The sequence below is a fragment of the Pongo pygmaeus genome, chromosome 2 (assembly GCF_028885625.2).
Source record: "Pongo pygmaeus isolate AG05252 chromosome 2, NHGRI_mPonPyg2-v2.0_pri, whole genome shotgun sequence".
Classification (NCBI taxonomy): Eukaryota; Metazoa; Chordata; class Mammalia; order Primates; family Hominidae; genus Pongo; species Pongo pygmaeus.
In genome coordinates this window covers 107424769-107442140 of record NC_085930.1, presented here as the reverse complement: position 1 = coordinate 107442140, position 17372 = coordinate 107424769, and the positions used below count along the sequence as shown (strand labels likewise).

Genomic DNA, 17372 nt, shown 5'->3' with positions numbered 1-17372 from the left:
AGCAGACAGGAGGAGCTGGAATTTCTTAAGTGACCAAGGAAAGGTGCTGGCAGACATCTTATTGGATAATGTTGGAGGAATACTACCCGATTTCCCTAACTTTATGTTATTTAATCCTCAGAACAGCAGCATGAGGTAGATACCAGGCTCCTCTTCACTTTATAGATTAGGAAATTGGAGCTCAGAAATTGAGCTTCACTCAGCCAGCATTTACTTAGTGTTTACTCTGTGTCAAACATTACCGAGGTTACACGCACACAAAATATTAAGTGTGATCGTCTATGTATGTGTGTGCATTTAGAAAACAGTACTAGAAGGAAATGTACTAAAACAGTAGTATAATAAGGAAGGCTATATTTGGGGAGTGGAATTGCGCAGATGTTTTCATTTTTCTCCTTTGTGTTTTTTAGCTATTTCTAGTTTTCTACAACTAGAAATTTCCTTTGTAATAAGGGAAAAAACAAGTATTACTTCAAAACGGAATTGGAGGATCTTGTGAAATATTCCACATTATGATTTCGCTGTGGACCAAATACTGTTTTCTGATGCAGTTTTATTTTACTAAAGCAGTAGACAAATATGTCTTAATTCAGTTAAGCCTCCTTTCCACACACTGAGAGCTGGTGGGTTTACAACTGGAAAGTTGTCATCCACTTGGACTCCTAAGGCCTATATTTGTCTATATTTTCTGTGTGGGGGTGTAAGCCCAGGTGGCATGACCTCCTCTATCCCAGACAAAAGTTTTTGAGACCATCATGACACCAGCTTCTTTGTACAAAGACCACATGTGAACATAATTCCCACTGAAGGGGGTGGGTGGTTTGGTAAGAGTGCAGCTCTAGTGTCCACAAAAGGAGAAAAGTCAACCCAATGGTGTCACTGTGTTGTAAGGTGGGACACCCGTCAGCTTAGGGTGTCTTCTGACTGATGATTCCTTCTTCCCTTTTACTGCCTTGGCACCCTGAGTTCTGCAGTCCCCCCAACCCCCTCTCATGCTGCCTGGGCCCTGTTGGCATACCTGTGTCTGTCTGGCTCACTGAGCTGAGCACCCTGCAAGAACAGACATTCCTCATGCACCAGTGTCTCTCATGGCTCAAGAGCTTGCTTTGAATGGAGCCCACAGTCATCACTGCTGGGTTGAATTGATTTGTGCAAGCAATAGTGGGGAAATGGGTGGAGTAAATTAGGATGCATCCCTGCCATAGACTTCAGTGCAGGCACCAAAAACAATGCTTTGAAATGATTTATTGACCTGGGAAAGTGATCACAACTTGCTGCTAATTAAAACCAACAACAGAACAGTGAGTACAATTGGAGTCCATCTTTGTTATTATCATAAATATGCACCCAACAAAAACAAACTAAAAGAAAATACACTCAAAAGCACACAGTGGGCACATTTTGTCTTTGGGTAGTGGAAGTGTATAATGTCAGTGTTTGGGGTTTTTCTTTGAATTTTTAAGCTGTCTTAGAAATAAGTTTTGTTATTAGGAAAATGATTTTTAAAGAAATATACATCTGAGGGAAAAGAGAACAAAGGCATGATAAATAGGGGGTCCTTGGTTAGAGATGACGCATCCAGAACATTTTGGATAAATAAGCTACTTTGAGTTAAGGGCCTTCTCGGCCTCCTACGTCAACACAGAATCTCACCCCACCCTCCTAGTAGACAGTTTCCTCCCAACCCCCTATCAGCTACAAATACTGTCAGCTTACACAGCAGGCCATTTTTTTCTTTTTTTTTTTGCTGACAAGTCCAAGGTGGCAGTCAGAACTCTGACCCATAAAACCAGAAGGCTTAGATGAAGAACAAAAAGAAGGGAAACCAACCCTGCTTCCTTTTGTCTCTTATTAATCACTGCAATAAAGCCATTAGAATCTACCAACATATCACCCAACTTGAAGAGAAGGGAGATTCTGAAAAATAGTCAGAAAGGAAGGGTAAATGGAAATGATGAGTCCCTCTCCTTTATGGCTATTTTAAGATGCTTTAAGAAGCACATCATGTTATTCATATGGCCTGTGCTTAGCCCACTCCCTGAGTTGTTTGATTTTAGTGGATATAAAAATTCTTCCTAAGGGCTTACTTAGTTCCACTGCCAACAGTAGTTCCCCATTTCTATTTCTCATTAGGTCTCAATTCTTCCATCATGAGTTCTATGTTCCCCAGGATTCCAAGAGCCCAAATCCTCTGCTGGGAGTGAAGGGGAGGCAGATGCTGGCTACTGATTGGCTCTGGGACTCAGAGTGGAGTCACTGTGGAAATCACTATTTCCAAGTTCTTTGGCAGTGAGAGGGTGGGGGGGGGGTGATGGAAGAACAGAAATTCCTCATGCATCAGTGTCTCCCATGGCTTAGGAATTCACTTTGAATGGAGCTGACAGTCACCACTACTACTGGGTTTAATTGGTTTGTGCAAGCAATAGTGGGAAATGGGTGACTTTATTGACAAATGCTAATGGTCACAAATCTGAAATCTTGCTTGAGTCCAAGCCCTTCTCTGGTACGCTTAGTCCCAGTCTCTGGAATATTTGGTTTTGCTCATTCATCTCCTTTCTACCAGGGAAGAAGTTCATGGAAAAGACTGAAGACCCAGAAGCCCCAGAAGCCCCAGAAGCCCCAGGCCACCATTACATTCCCTCTCTATCCCAAGTGGCTGTAACTCCATGCTGTGCCAAGAGTCAGAACCTGGCTGGGAGAGCCAGGCTGCTGGCTCAGTGTGCCTGGCAGGTCACACCTGCTGATTTTGGGTTGGCCTCCTGTGGTCTGAGTCAGAACCCAGCAGAGAGTTCATGCTCCCCTGTGGAGGGAGACGTGGAGCTGACCCTCTCCAGCCTGTCCACGGAGAGGAAGGGGAGCCATTTAACCAGGTGCACGGCCACACACCTGTGGAACAACTGCCGCAGGTACTTCCGGAACCTCTCACCGACGAAGGCGTAGATCACCGGGTTGACACAGCAGTGCGTGTAGGCGATCACCTCCGTCACTTGCACAGCCAGGTCCAAATGTCTGCTCTGCTCACACTGATGGGTGAACAGGAAGTCTTGGAAAACAGAAATAAGTGTAGTCAAATTGTAGGGGGTCCAAAAGAGAAAGAAGATGATCATGATGACAAAAATCAAACGGACAGCTTTGGATTTCTTCTCATTTGGTCGTCTTAGCAGAATCTTTATAATCCCTGTGTAGCAGATGATCATGACCAACAAAGGCAATACCAGCCCAAAGAGGTTCAGTTTCAGAGCCTGAAACAGCTTCCACTCTCGTAGGCTTTCGTGAGGGAAGTGAAGGCTGCAGGTGTGGTGAGTGAATTCCCACTGGGTCTTGGAAAAGTATAAGCCTGGCATGGAAGCCAAGATGGCCAGGGCCCAAATGATGATGCTGGTGATGACACCAAAAGTGACGGTCCGTGCCCGCAAGGCAAACACGGCGTGGACGATGGCCAGGTACCTGTCAATCGTCAGCAGGATGATGAAAAAGATCTCGCTGTACAAGCCTGTGTAATAAAACCCAGAGAGGACCTTACACATGGCATCACCAAAAACCCAGTCATCCTTCAACTTGTAGTCGATCCAGAAGGGAAGCGTGAACAGGAAGAGCAAGTCAGAAATGGCCAGGTTCAGGAGGTAGATGCTGGTCATGTTTTTGAGCCTCTTGTATTGCACAAGGACCAGGACCACCAAGATGTTTCCAACCAGGCCAATGACAAATACCAAGGAGTACAGAGGGGGCAGCAGTTGGGCCCCAAAGGCCCTCTCGTTCACCTTCTGGCACGGAGTTGCATCCCCATAGTCAAACTCTGTGGTCATGTCATAGTCCTCTGTGGTGTTTGGAGTTTCCATCCCGGCTTCTCCTACAGGTTAAAAAAAAAAGATTTGTCTTTACTCTGCTACTAAAGGCAGTGGGCGCTAGACAGTAAAGACAAGGGAGAGGTAACATTTTTTCAGCCACTCGATAAATGTTTATTGAGTGCCTTCTGTGTACCATGCCCTGGGGACAAAATGGAATGTTAGAGAGACCCAGGTCCTCTCTGCCTTCTAGGAATCTATAGTCTAACAGGGAGTGGAAGCAATAAGTAAATGAGTGCACAAATCATTAGTTCAATCATTTCGGCAAAGAGTTTTGTAAGGGATAAGTTCAATGGGTGGAAAGCCAGAGGGAGACCTTACCATATTATTCATAACCAACACTTCCTAAGCACCCCCATGGGCTAGACACTGGAGTTAGGGTTAAAGAGCCCTGGAGGGGTCCCATTGTTGTTCTTATTTAAGAGGTGATGAAACAGAGGTTCAGAGTGGTTAGGAAACATGTTCAAGGGCACACTTCTTGTGAGAACAGACCTGGAGCTCCAACCCAGCTGTGCATTACTCTCATGCCCGGCCCTGACACCACTATGCTTTCCTGCCGCTGTCACTGAGTGGTGGCTTTGCACTGTGGAGCCCACAGGAGGACTCTGAGAAGGAAAATGGTCCTGGCTCAGAGAAAGATACAAACAGATATTCATGGCTTTTGGTCTAAGAAGATTCTCAGCTGAGAGTGACCTAGTACCCTTGGGGCACTTGGAAACGTGGGGGCATTTGTTGTTGTTGTCACCAAAACTGGGGGATGCTACTGTCATTTTGTAGGCAGGGCCAAGGATGTCCTACAGTGCAGAGATCATTCTACCCCAAACACCAATGGTGTTGCCATAGTGAAATCCTAGTAGGCCAACCCCATTATTTTGGAGATGAGGACACTGAGGGCACCAGAGTGGGCTGAGCCTGACCCACATTGCACAGCCGTTAGGTGGCACAGGTAGGTCTAAGGTCACTTTGCAGACCTCCTGAAAGGAGAGGAAAGTGCAGACCGAGAGGGGGGAGGTAACCTGGTCAGAAAAAGAGAAAACTGGGCGTCAGGGGAGGAAGAGTTCAGAATGGTCTGGAGCTATGAGGTGATGTTACAAAGTGACTAGCTGAATTCTGCTGAGATAAGCTCTTAGATATTTTTACCCACGGATGCCTTAAAGCAAACAAAAATGAAACAAAAAAGAATCACTCTGTAGGTTGCCTTTGTAGGACTTCTCCCAGTCCCTGCTTTTTTGGCACTTGAATCCTTTCCAGTTGCTTATTAAAGATGCCTCCCCAAATGGAGCATGGGCTTTGGTGTAACCTACGAGCTTTGTGACTTTGGATAAATTATTTTACCTCTCTGAGCTTCATTCCTCATCTGTAATGTTGGAAGGCAACTCTTATCTTGCAGGGCTACTGTGAGGTAATGTATGAGAAAAGTGCCACCATCACCCTCCCACCACCACCACCTGGCAACGGCCAGGCCCCTTATTGAGGGCCTGGCAAGAGCCAGGCCAGGGCACTTTTCTTGGGGACCTTCCCTGAGAGACCTCCTTCCCTGCAGGAGCCCTTCTCTGAGGCCTGTCACCACCAGCACATCCCAGGCACCAATGTCCAGGATGTCCCTGGCTGGCTGGTATACCCTGTCCCCCACCTCACCTGCCAAATTTCTTTGTAGTTAATCTAGAAAGTGATTTTTCTTGATAACGGTGGACAATGATGGTCCCTTCCATGTGAATGACATTTGAAATTGTCAATCTATTGCTGCCAATCTAAATTGATTTGACCCAAATACCAATCAGTAAAGTAGGTGGCACCTACTTTATAATTTCTATCTTAAACCTGGGTCTCTGGTGTTCTTCCTTCTACTCTCCTTAAGGAATGTTTCCTGCTTACACAATTCACATTTTTTCAATAGCCATTGTAAAGGAAATTAAGGCACGTGGAGGGTATAGGGCACCCTGGCTGGAAGGGGAGATATTCTATTAGGGTGAGAAGTGAGGAGCTTTAATTTTGTATCGAACCCATCCCCTGGCCCACTCCTCCATCTCCAGAGAGATCCAATCAGCCCTCTTTCTGGAGAGAGTCAGGCTAACGGTCACTAACAAAGCTGTGTTGGCAGTTTCTAATTTCTGCAGCCACAACCATTGCTGATGAGGGCAGACAGTTCAGTTTGGTAGTCAGCACTTTTTGGTGGGCTGGCAGGTTAACAGTGGAAGTAAGCAAACAGCTTGGAAAGCACAAAGAGCAGCTAGTGCAAGGCTGATCCCATGAGTCCAGTTTCTGGGAAGGTTTGGCAAAGGCGAAGGCAAGTTGGGTCAACATTGTCAGGTGGCATTTTAAACCGAGTCACCTCCATACATCCCCTACCTCCAACCCATTTGTTATTTCCCCAACTTGTTAAGCCCCAGGCAACCACTCCAAGGCATGCTGTTCCTAAAGGGAGATGATCTGGGGTGGGGCCCAAGAAGAGAAAACAAAGGACCATGTTGTCATCTAATCTGCCAGCCCTGCTGTAGTCTACTGCAGAAGTCTGCCTCAAGGCCACTGCACAGTGGTCAGCTATAGCCCTGGATCCTGGACCCTCCACTGCCAGTGTCCTCCAGCATGGGAGTTGGTGAAGTCTCTGAGCAGAGATACAGCAGTCTGTGATGATGAAAGACACCCAGGCCTTTGGTGCGCTGGCTGGCTTATACTGGTTTATAAGTGCCAATTGCGTGCATCTCTTCCCCACTCCACATTCAGCATGTTGGTAGCTTGAAACTCACCACAGTGGGGGCATTTATACCATGAAAATCAACAAATGTTATAAAGCAGGGATCTTTTCTTCAGAAGAGTCAGTCGTTGAACATTTACCAGCACATCACTGCCCAGGCCCCATATTCTGAACAGTCCAGCACTGTCCCACTGCTTGGTGAGGGAACTAAAGGATCAGTGAGTGGCACATAGCCTGGTGGCAGGTTGTGCAAACTTTCGAGAGTTTCCATCTCTTCTTTGAAATCTGGGACCCACCTAGACCACCTATGAAGTAGATACCTATACGGAGCCACCATGCCCCTCTATCTTCAGAACAATATCCTGACCTGTGTCTTTGTTAGTAGAGCAGAACAGATGCCCCCCAAGATCACCTGGCCAGCTCCTTGCCTTTGGGTGAGTGAAAGCCTACCTCTTCCAAAGACAGCAGTGCCGATTTTGAGGATCCTTGGTTCCAGTCTTCTTAAGAGATAGGTTCAGTATCAAATTATCCTTGCATCTGCCAAGATTTTTCTAACTAATATTTCCCTCTTGCTATAATTTCTTCAAACACCATGTTTGGTTTTCCTTTACATGGGGTAATTTGGCAAGCAATTTTTGTTTTTCAGACAGACTCTTGCTCTGTCAGCAGGCTGGAGTGTAGTGGTGCAATCTCAGCTCACTGCAACCTCCACTGCCCGGATTCAAGTGATTCTCCTGCCTCAGCCTCTTGAGTAGCTGGGACTACAGGCATGTGCCACCATGCCCGGCTAATTTTTATTGTTAGTAGAGACAGGATTTCACCATGTGGCCAGGATTGTCTCCATCTCTTGACCTCATGATCCACCCGCCTTGGCCTCCCAAAGTGCTGGGATTACAGCCGTGAGCCACTGCGCCCGGCCAAGTAATTTCTTATTGAATAGGTTTCCACAGAAAACATCTTTTGTCCCTTAGTATTGACTGACTTTCTTAATCAGTAACCAACAGCCAATCCTTCAAGTAAGCTTCCTTTTTAGCAAAAAAGCCTATATTTCATCTGAGCACCCAGCTTTATAAATCCACCATTCTCAGTATTGCTACAGTATTAATTGCCTTGGAGATGCATCCATGGGCTACTTAGACATTTGCCCGGCCCTCAAAGAATTCCCCCTACCTTTGAGGAGCCCCTAGCTGCATGCATGTCTTTGAACAAGACTGCCCTCCACAGTAACAGATAAGACAGAAAAGACAAGTGACACTTACTCTTGTTCCAAGGGACTGTGTCCGTGAAGTCTTTGTTTCTGGGGCTTTCTGGGTTTTTATGAATTCAAGGTTCAAGGTCCTGACCAAGTAGGAAGTACTCAGCTTCCTGTGTGATGTTGGAGAATTGGCTCCAGTTTCACAGTCTTTCAAAATGACAAGAAGGAGACAAAGTTCTTCTTTTTGTGTGGTTGAGTGCTCATGAATGGCCACAACGCCGACCAGTGGCCACTTCCTGGAGGCAAAGTTAACTGCGAGGATTTTCTCCGCTCACTCTGAGGCTCTTGAGTCTTGGCCCTGGGAGCTCAGCCTTAAGGGAATTGTGAGCAGGTGAAGCTGAGTTGGGTGAGGTAGGTGGCAGTGAGATGTTCCCAGAATGTTTGGAGCAATTGAAGTGTGGGATGTGTATATGTGGGATGGGGGCAGGGCATAGAGCTCTTGTGGTCAGTGGCAGACTTCTTTTTTTTCTTCTTCCTTAAAGATTGTGAATGGAAGGATTTAAACTGGAACCCTGAGTCCTGTTCCTCAAAACTAACTGACATGGGTGCGCACAGAGGCAGCAGCTTCTCTTTGGCACCCCATGCCCCTCAGCTTCTGGGAGCTCACTGTCCCTCTGCTCTCTGCTTCCCAAGTCCCTCCCCACCAAACCTCAGAGAGTGGCTCTGCCCCAGGAACCTCCAGCATGGAGGGAATATAGGTCTGCTGGTTATGTTTTGACCTTCCCTTTCTGATGCCCCATTCCTGCTTTATGCGATGGTCAAACATGGGCCAAGTTCAAATCCCAGCTCTCCACCTGTGACATGGGCAGATCACTCACCTTTCTAAGTCTCGGTTCCTACTCTGCTAAATGAGAGTACTGAATGCTTACCTCAGAGGAGAAGCATGAGGTCAATTTGTACATGAAAAATGTCAGAGTGCCTGGCACAGTGAAAAATGTCTGACAAATGATGAGTACTGTGACTCTCCTCACAACTGCCAACACCTACTCTGCCTCTGCCCTTGTGTCTTCCATAAAGTGGGGACACCCCTAACCTTCCTCACGGCATTACTACAAAGCACTGTTTCAGAAATCATCAGTGTGAATGTGCTTTGAAAAGATCACTTGTCTCTTCATGGTTTAGTTTCCTTATCTGTAAAATGAAGAATTCAGACAAGATGGCCTAAGCTTGACATCTGATCATCACTCAGCTTCACCCCGAAGAAATAAATGGGGGTCTGCATGTGCCTGGCTATTTGCAGTACTTTGCTGGTGGATCATTTTCCAAAGAGAACAGAGGCTTGTGAGGCCTGCCTTTTCCTTGATCCTGTCTAAGGTAAGGGACATGGTCAGTACCTCATCCTCGACCTGGCTTCCAGCTCTGCTCTAGGTTTCATTCCACAGAGGGGATGTACCAGGCAAATCTGCTTGTTCATTGAACAAATATTTATTCAGTACTCACAATGTGCCGGACATTGCGTTAGGTGCTTGGGATATAGTGGTGAAGAAAGAGGCTGGATCCATTCTTTGAGAGCTTATAGCTTAGGAAGCATCACAAACAATTAACCAAGTTACCACAATGAGGAACAGCTTTTGTAGTGGCCTGGGAAATACCCTGGGCTAAGGAAGGGTGCATTGAGGGTGGGAAGGGGTGAGGAAGTCCTTTAGAGCAGTGGTTCTCAAAGTGAGGTCCCTGGACCAGCAGCATTCGCATTCCCTGGGACATTGCTAGCCATGCAAATTCTGGGGTTCCATGCCAGATATACTGACTCAGAAATCCTGGGGATGCGGCCAAGCAATCCAGGTTTTGACAAAGACTGGCATATGATTCTGATGTATGATTAAATTTGGGGGGCATGGATCTAGCTTAAATTTGGGGGGCATGGATCTAGATTTTCTCAATGCTTTTGGCTCAGAGTCCCATGTGATCTTTCTTCAGAAGAGTTAGGCTGGACCAGCTGTGAGCTAGGAAGCCTTCTTTCTCTCTTTAGCTCAAGGCCTAAACAAGAGGCTGCTCAGTTGCCTGCTCTGTCTCCCCTCCCACACCCACACCCAGGTCTCCTATGGCCTTGCAAACCCCTTAGTGCACACACCCCTCTCACCACAGCAGATGTGTACAATGGGGGGAGCACAAAGAGACAAGAGAGAAACCAGGAAAGAGGGATGACCTTGCTCCATCCATTTCTCTTAAAAGCCCTTTGACTCCTCTCCTTAAAAACTGTAGTGTTATCTCAAGGTTGCCATATTGTCCTTGATCCACATCAATGTTCCTCTTCCTTGGAGAGGAGGGGGAGATGTGGGCAGCTTCCTTTGCCCCAGAGAGGTTTCAGTGGAAGCCCAGCACTAAGCCAAACCCTGTCCTGGGACAGCCTTCCACCCCAGCCTTGGCACCAATGCTCAGGGAAGAGATGCAGGGGACCCTGCCAGTGGTGGATGTGGATGACTCTGTCTTTAACACCTGCAGAGCCCATGGACCCTGGCCGTCATCAGGTTCAACCTCATATTCAACTGCTGGGCCTTGTCTTCTGGCCACACACTCTCTCCAAATCAGCGATGGTGGGGAACAGAGGAGCCAGAGGCCATTGTGGAAGAACTCCAAGAAAACAATCTCCAGGTTATCACATCTAAAGCCTGAGCAAGATTTGATGCTGGGAGGAGGTGGATCCCAGAATTGGAAGAAGGTGGGTGAAACCAGTGTTGCCTCTGCTGTGTTAGAGTCACATGGAAGCTTGAAGGACAGTTGACTCCTAGGCCCACCCCCAGATATTCTGATGTACTTGGTCTAGGGTGCAGCCTGGGCATTGGAATTTTAATATGTAAAAAAATCTGAGAACTAGAATCCCTGGCCTAAAGCAATGGGTCTCAAATTTGAATATCCATCAGAATCTACAGAGGGCTTGTTAAAACAGATTTCTGGACTTATCTCCAGAGATTAAGGTCAGTAGGTCTGGAATGGGGCCTGAAAATTTACTTTTTTTTTTTTTTCAGACAAGGTCTTGCTCTGTCGCCCAGGCTGGAGTGCAGTAGCATGATCATGGCTCACTGCAGCCTCAACCTTCTGGGCTCAAGTGATCCTCCCACTTCAGTCTCCTAAGTAGCTGGAACCGCAGGCGCATGGCACCACACCTGGCTAATTTAAAAAAATATGTATATATATATATATAAAACATATGTATATATAAAACATATATATATATCTATTTTGTAGAAATGGTGTCTTGCCATGTTGCCTAGGTTGGTCTCAAACTCCTGGGCTCTAGTGACCCTCTTGCCCCAGCCTCCCAAAGTGCTGGGATTACAGGTGTGACCTGTGATCCCACCATGCCTGACCTAGATTTGCATTTCTAATAAGTTTTGAGAACCACTGGTCTACAGGAATTCTCTGAGATGCAATTTGTTTATATTTTTAAGTACACAAAATATAAGGTGAAGAGCTAAGTTTGCCTACCCCGGCCCCTTATTTCCCCCATTTCTCTTCCCAAAAGGAACAACAGTATCAGATTCTCGTGTCACTTTGAACGTAGAACACACACACACACACTTTTTTTTACACAGGTGAGTGAATACAATACACGTTGTCTTCCATTGCTTTTGTCACTGAACCTCATACCCAGGAGATTCTTCTCCACCAGCAAGCACGTGGGAATAAGCATTTAGGCAGTGACTGTAGCCTCTCGATATGGTGGAAACAGAGAAGTATCAATAAGGTGCACACCTGAAGATTCTAACCTTGAGTTTGTCTAGGGCTCTGATTCCTTAATTTGATACCCCCTCCTGTGTCAGCCCCATGACTTGGCCTGCTTATTCCTCCTCTTCTTTCTCACCTATTTATTTGCCTTTCGTGACCTGCACACATCATCCATGGCATCCAATTTTGACTTGGCCCTGTTTCTGGTTCTCCTTTCCTGACACAACCTCAACATTTCAGAAACCTTATGTTCTGATTTAACCAAGACAGGGCAGGGCCCAGGCACCTCAACTGCATGGACCCTGGTGGTCACTGGCGCAAACCTTTTAGGTTCAGTGGCTACATGAATAGGTTAATTTGGTGGTGCCGTGATCACGGAGATGTGAGATGTCCCTGTTGCCTAATCCTGGGGCACACTGTCTGCATGACGAAAGAGGTTGCTTCTGATCCCAGGCTATTTCCAGAACCAAAGTCAGATTGGTTACTGTGTCACAGATGGGCAAAAGTGGTTTTGGGAGATGTAAGAGGGTCTTAGGCAGTAGCACCCCAGGTCCCTCAACATCACCTTATTTCCCCCCTCTTGGCCCCTCTACCCCACTCCTCTTGTCTTGTCTAATTTCTTTCCCCAGCCTCTGTTTCCACCTCCCCTCCTCACTCCGTACTTCTTCTATCCAGGTGGTCATTTTTCCTCCTGCATCTCTGCCTCTTTTTGCCTGCCTGGCCTCTGGCCTCTCCCAGGCGCTCTCTCACCTCCCATTCTACAAACTCCAACTTGACAAACCAAGGGGAAACGGGCCGAGACTTCTTCGCCCCCTCTCTCCCTTCTCTCTGTCCTGCTCATCTATCCCACTGTGCTTCATCGTGTCCCAAAGTGAAAGAGGGCATTGGGCACATCTGTGTGAGATCCCTCACCATGGATCATCCAAGAGGCCGCCTCCTCCCTGAAGCCTTCCCATCCTCCATGACAGGAAGTCATCAATGAAAGACTGATGTCACACCTCTGAGGTTTTTAAGCTTCTTATGGGGGTTGGGGGAGACCTGTGTTGAAACCTCATTGTATAAATTGGGTACTTTTGACAGCAAATAACAAAGCAATCGACTCAAAATAGCTCAAAAAAGAAAAAGAAATCATTATTTTCTCACAAATCTAGATATTAACTCTGGTTTGAAATTACTCTTTAACAGTCTCTTGTAATAATTCTTAATGATTTCACTATTCCCATGTTTCTATTTGTCTTTACAGCCTAACATACAACCTCAGAACTCAGGGGTTTGAAATCACAGTGACATTTTTTCCTATGGTTCTGTGAGTTAGATGAATCGTCCAAGGTGCTCTCACTCCCACATCTGGAGTTGGGGCCAGCTGTCAACTGTCAATTCACCTTTATGTGGCCGCTCATCCTCCAATGAGCTAGATAGACATGACATCTCATGTCTATCTCAGGCCAGTTACGAGAGTACAAAATAGAAGCTGTAAAGCATTTTAAGGCATAACCTCAGAAGTCACATGATGCTGCTTTTGCAAGTAAGTCACAAAGCCAAGCCACATTCAAGGAATCAGGAAATAGAAACTACCTTTTTTGGAAGAGCTACAAAGTCACATTGTAAAAGGCTGTGTACTAGGCTTGGGGGAGTTTGAGTCCATAAATTATCTCCTACCACAATGCACAAATTTCCTCTAGTTCCGAAGCCAAGTAGTTCCTTGAACTTCATCCCTCTAATGGTCTTGTCTTCCCCATACCTCGGTCACCTATGCCCATGATCATAGCTCCTGAATCTTACTATCACTAATATCTGTAGCTCTTCATACTCCCTGCTGCCAGTATCCAGCCTCTGACCACCACCTCCTACATTTACTACTCACTGCCTCCAGCACCTCAAGTCCAACAGTTCTTTGACCCCAGTGGGACCTCCAGTCCATTGATATTTTAATTTTCCATTGACCTTCAGCCTCCTCATGCCCTCACTTCCCATCATCTTAAAAATCCATGAGCCATCATTACAGTCTCTCCCTTAGGCACACCCTCAATTCCTTTGCTCTTTTCTGATCCTGTCATGCCCACTTGGCAAAATTTTGGTCCTGGTTAGATCCAGCTCCCCACTTGCATCTGTGAAGTTAAATATGGCCAGAGAAAATCACACAACCACAGTGACTAGGGTGGCTCTAAATGATGATAGCTGTATCCAAAGCATCCTTAATGCCCATCAACTGCATTCCCCTCTTTTAGACATTATTTCACACCTTTTGCCTTTTCCTTAAACCTCCAACACCACCTGTTATCCTCATTCTTAGCTGATGATCTTGTTTCCTGTTTCACTGAGAAAATGAAAGCCATCAGAAGAAACTTTCTACAAGCCCCCACCTCTCACCTCCCCTGCTACCGGTCACTTTTTTCCTGGACACTTCTCTGCCTCCCACCTGTTACATGGCTGGATTGTCCATGTTCCTGTCTAAACCCATCCCTTCCGCTTGTGCAGGATCCCAACCTCTCTCACTCACTCAAGGATATTGCTCTACTGATTTTCTCTTATCTTGTCAGTTTTTCCTGCTCTATTGCATTATTCCTATCCGAGTTATTTAATTTAGCAGCTTCATCTGGGACCCAGGTTCCTCCCATCTTTCTGCTCTGACATGTTCAGACCACCTCTGCTCAGGGATGTGGCTGCTGGTGTCACACCGAGGTATGAGAACATCTAACAGAGAAAAGGCCTGCCTTTTCTTTTTGCCAATTTATAGAAATAAGGAGCCCTGATGTTGCTTTGTCAAAGATCAGTCAAATAACCAACTGATCTTTGACAAAGCAAACAAAAACATGAAGTGGGGAAAGGACACCCTTTTCAACGAATGGTGCTGGGATAATTGTCAAACCACATGTAGAAGAATGAAACTGAATCCTCATCTCTCACCTTAGACAAAAATCATCTCAAGATGGATAAAAGACTTAGATCTAAGACCTGAAACCATAAAAAGTCTAGAAGATAACATCAGAAGAACTCTCCTAGACACTGGCCTAAGCAAAGAGTTCATGTCCAAGAACCCAAAAGCAAATGCAACAAAAACAAAGATAAATAAATGGGACTGAATTAAACTAAAAAGCTTGTGCATAGCAAAAGTAATAATCAGCAGAGTAAGCAGACAACCCACAGAGTGGGAGAAAATCTTTGCAAACTATGCATCTGACAAAATGGTGAATATCTAGAATTTACAAGGAACTCAAATCAGCAAGAAAAGAACAAATAATCCCATCAAAAAGCGGGCTAAGGACGTGAATAGACAATTCTCAAAAGAAGATACACAAGTGGACAACAAACATATGAAAAAATGCTCAACATTACTAATTATCAGGGAAATGCAAATCAAAACCACAATGCAATATCACCTTACTCCTGCAAGAATGGCCATAATTAAAAAATCAAAAAATAATAGATAATAATAATAGATGTCGGCAGGGATGTGGTGAAAAGGGAACACTTTTACACTGCTGGTGGGCATGTAAACTAGTACAACCACTATAGAAAACAGTATGGAGATTCCTTAAAGAATCAAAAGTAGAGCTACCATTTGATTCAGCAATCCCACTACTGGGTATCTACCTGGAGGAAAAGAAGTTGTTATAATGAAAAAAGCACCTGCACATGCATCTTTACAGCAGCACAATTCACAATTGCAAAAATATGGAACCAAAGTAAATGTCCGTCAACTAACAAGTGGATAAAGAAAATGTGGTATACATATACCATGGAAATTCTACTCAGCCACAAAAGGGAACAAAATAATGGCATTCCCAGCAACCTGGATGGAGTTGGAGACCATTATTCCAAGTGAAGTAACTCAGGAGTGGAAAACCAAACATCCTATGGTCTCACCTATAAGTGGAAGCTATGCTATGAGGATATAAAGGCATCAGAATGATATAATGGACTCTGGGGACTTAGATGGAAGGGTGGGAAAGAGGCAAGGGATTAAAGACTACCTGCTAGGTGCAGTGTACACTGCTCAGGTGATGGGGGTACCAAAATCTCAGAAATCACACCTAAGGAACTTATCCATGTAACCAAACACCACCTGTTCCCCAAAAAGTATTAAAATAATAAAATAAAATGATGCACATGAAGAATTTAGCAAATATTGTAAACTCAATAAACTCTGTTATTATTGTTACCTAAACTCTGTTAGACTCAGACTACCCACCTTCGCCTTAGTGATATTAAGTTCACAGCTTGAACTTGGCCACAGAGATTATTTACACCAAGGAAATTGGAAATTGATGCTATTATATCAGGCATGTTGTGCCTGTTTTGATTTTTGCTCCAGAAAGCTGCTTGTTAAACATTTACCAGCCCACCACTGCAGAGTACCTATAGGCCATGAATGTACAGGGAACATGTTTGCATTTCTTTCATCTTAAGTCTTCAAGGACAAATGGATCTGACAACAGCAACAAATATTGTATCTGAGTTTATATAAATCTTTGGTTTCAGCAGAAATAGCTTTTACCTGAATATCTGCTCTTCCCACTAGTAGCTGGGGCCTGATTCCCTAGTTGTAGGGGTATTCCCGCACATGCAAGATGCACCCCTCACATGACCCCGCAGCCCAGTCCTTCTTCTCAAAGAGAGGTCCTGGCCTTGGCTGGGCTATGTTTCAAGTCACACAAACAGTTCAAACCACATGGCTCTGCCTTCAGTTGAGGCATCTTGAACCCAATTTGCACTTCCCTTTTCTAGACTTTTAGTTTTATTCCTGTCGTCCTTTTCCCTCTGTGGGTTATTTTGGGGGGTGGGTTGGAGTAGGGCTATTTTGTTTTGCTTAAGCCTTCATTTTTGAGCTTGCTCTCCTCCAAGCACCCCTGGCAGGTTTCCGGTCGTTGAAATGCACATTCATTTATTCCAAAGGGTCATCCTGTGTTCTTTTGCCCCTTGCAAACCAGACCTACCCAAGACCACTGAAGACAAAGAAGGGGGTCCATGAAGGAGTGTGTCTGGGCCCCTGACTGACCGCCACCCGGCACTTAGCTCTGCCTGCCTTTCCTCCTCCCGTGTGCCCCCTAGTCCCACCCCAGCCCCTCTCTTGCCACTGCTGTCCACACAATTACCCACAGGCTTCCTCCACACAAACTGGCACTGGAGATTTCCCCTGAGGACTGGGCAGGAGCCCTGAAGGTCAGATAGGCAGGCCTCCCAGGCTGTCCCACTCTCTAGGACAATAAGGCGTGACGCCCTTCATGTCAAAGGGCCCATGTCTGAATTCCTGTTTCAGAGCAGTGAGACAGAGGAAGCAGGACCATGTATCATGCCACACCACCGATCCATATCAACACAGCAGCCACAGAATGTGGCACACCTAGGACATTCCTGGATGGCCATGGTGGAGGTGGGGAGATGGGGCTTTCATGGGGATAGATGAACTTCTAGCTAGACTGGGCAAGTGATGGGTCCAGTATGATAATCTGGAGAAGTTACAGGGGCTGACAGGCAGCCTGATTGCGTTACTTTCTCTTATTTAATTTGTCGCCCTCTTGCTGCTGCCTTGCCTCTGAAGCCACCTATCAGGAAGCCCTAGGATTCTTCTTGAAGGGTACTGCCAGGCTGGTAGAGAACTCAGGAGAAAAACCTCCAGAGTCCCTTAATCTTTCAGGGCCCCACCCCACAGATCTGGTGCCCTAGGTCCTGGGCTCTAACTTCAGACATCATGCATGACCAGGCATGCTGTGTTCCTCACCTTGTTCAAGCAACAGACAATGGCAGCACCTTGCCACAGGCAGCAAGTCCTCCAGCACACCAGACCTGGCACAGCCCTCAGATGCCAGCCATGCCACCTTGGGCATTTTTATTTACTGCTTGTCGGAACCTCAGCTTCCTTACGTTTGAAATAGTGAGAGTAATATTTCTTTCTCAGGATTGTTGCAAG

General features: G+C 45.9%; 2 protein-coding genes across 7 annotated transcripts in view; one reads left to right on the top strand and one right to left on the bottom strand.

The window, feature by feature from the left end:
- CCR3 (C-C motif chemokine receptor 3) overlaps positions 1 to 17372 on the top strand; it is a 143294-nt gene that overhangs the window by 82407 nt on the left and 43515 nt on the right. For 2 of the 5 annotated variants that reach the window (XR_010125730.1, XM_063661966.1), the window contains exon 2: positions 10238 to 10454. The exons of 2 other annotated variants lie outside the window; for them this stretch is intronic. The gene's annotated coding sequence lies outside the window, so the exon portion shown is untranslated. Of the gene's footprint in view, positions 1 to 9056; positions 9110 to 10237; positions 10455 to 17372 lie in introns of those variants that run through there. One more of the 5 variants, XM_063661967.1, reaches the window with a different exon arrangement.
- CCR1 (C-C motif chemokine receptor 1) lies at positions 1228 to 8425 on the bottom strand. Of its 2 annotated transcripts, none has more exons than XM_054483155.2 (2): positions 7800 to 8425; positions 1228 to 3850 (listed from the first exon to the last, which is right to left on the bottom strand). In XM_054483155.2, the coding sequence occupies exon 2, from the start codon at positions 3837 to 3839 to the stop codon at positions 2772 to 2774; it is 1068 nt and encodes a 355-aa protein (XP_054339130.1). In that variant the 5' UTR covers positions 3840 to 3850; positions 7800 to 8425; the 3' UTR covers positions 1228 to 2771. The 2 variants fall into 2 exon arrangements, with proteins under 2 accessions (XP_054339130.1, XP_054339131.1); XM_054483156.2 differs by lacking the exon at positions 7800 to 8425 and adding an exon at positions 6991 to 7181.

Bases quoted from the DNA above. Each gene is read 5' to 3' on its own strand.
- CCR1 (XM_054483155.2), bottom strand. From the start codon at position 3,839: ATGGAAACTCCAAACACCACAGAGGACTATGACATGACCACAGAGTTT.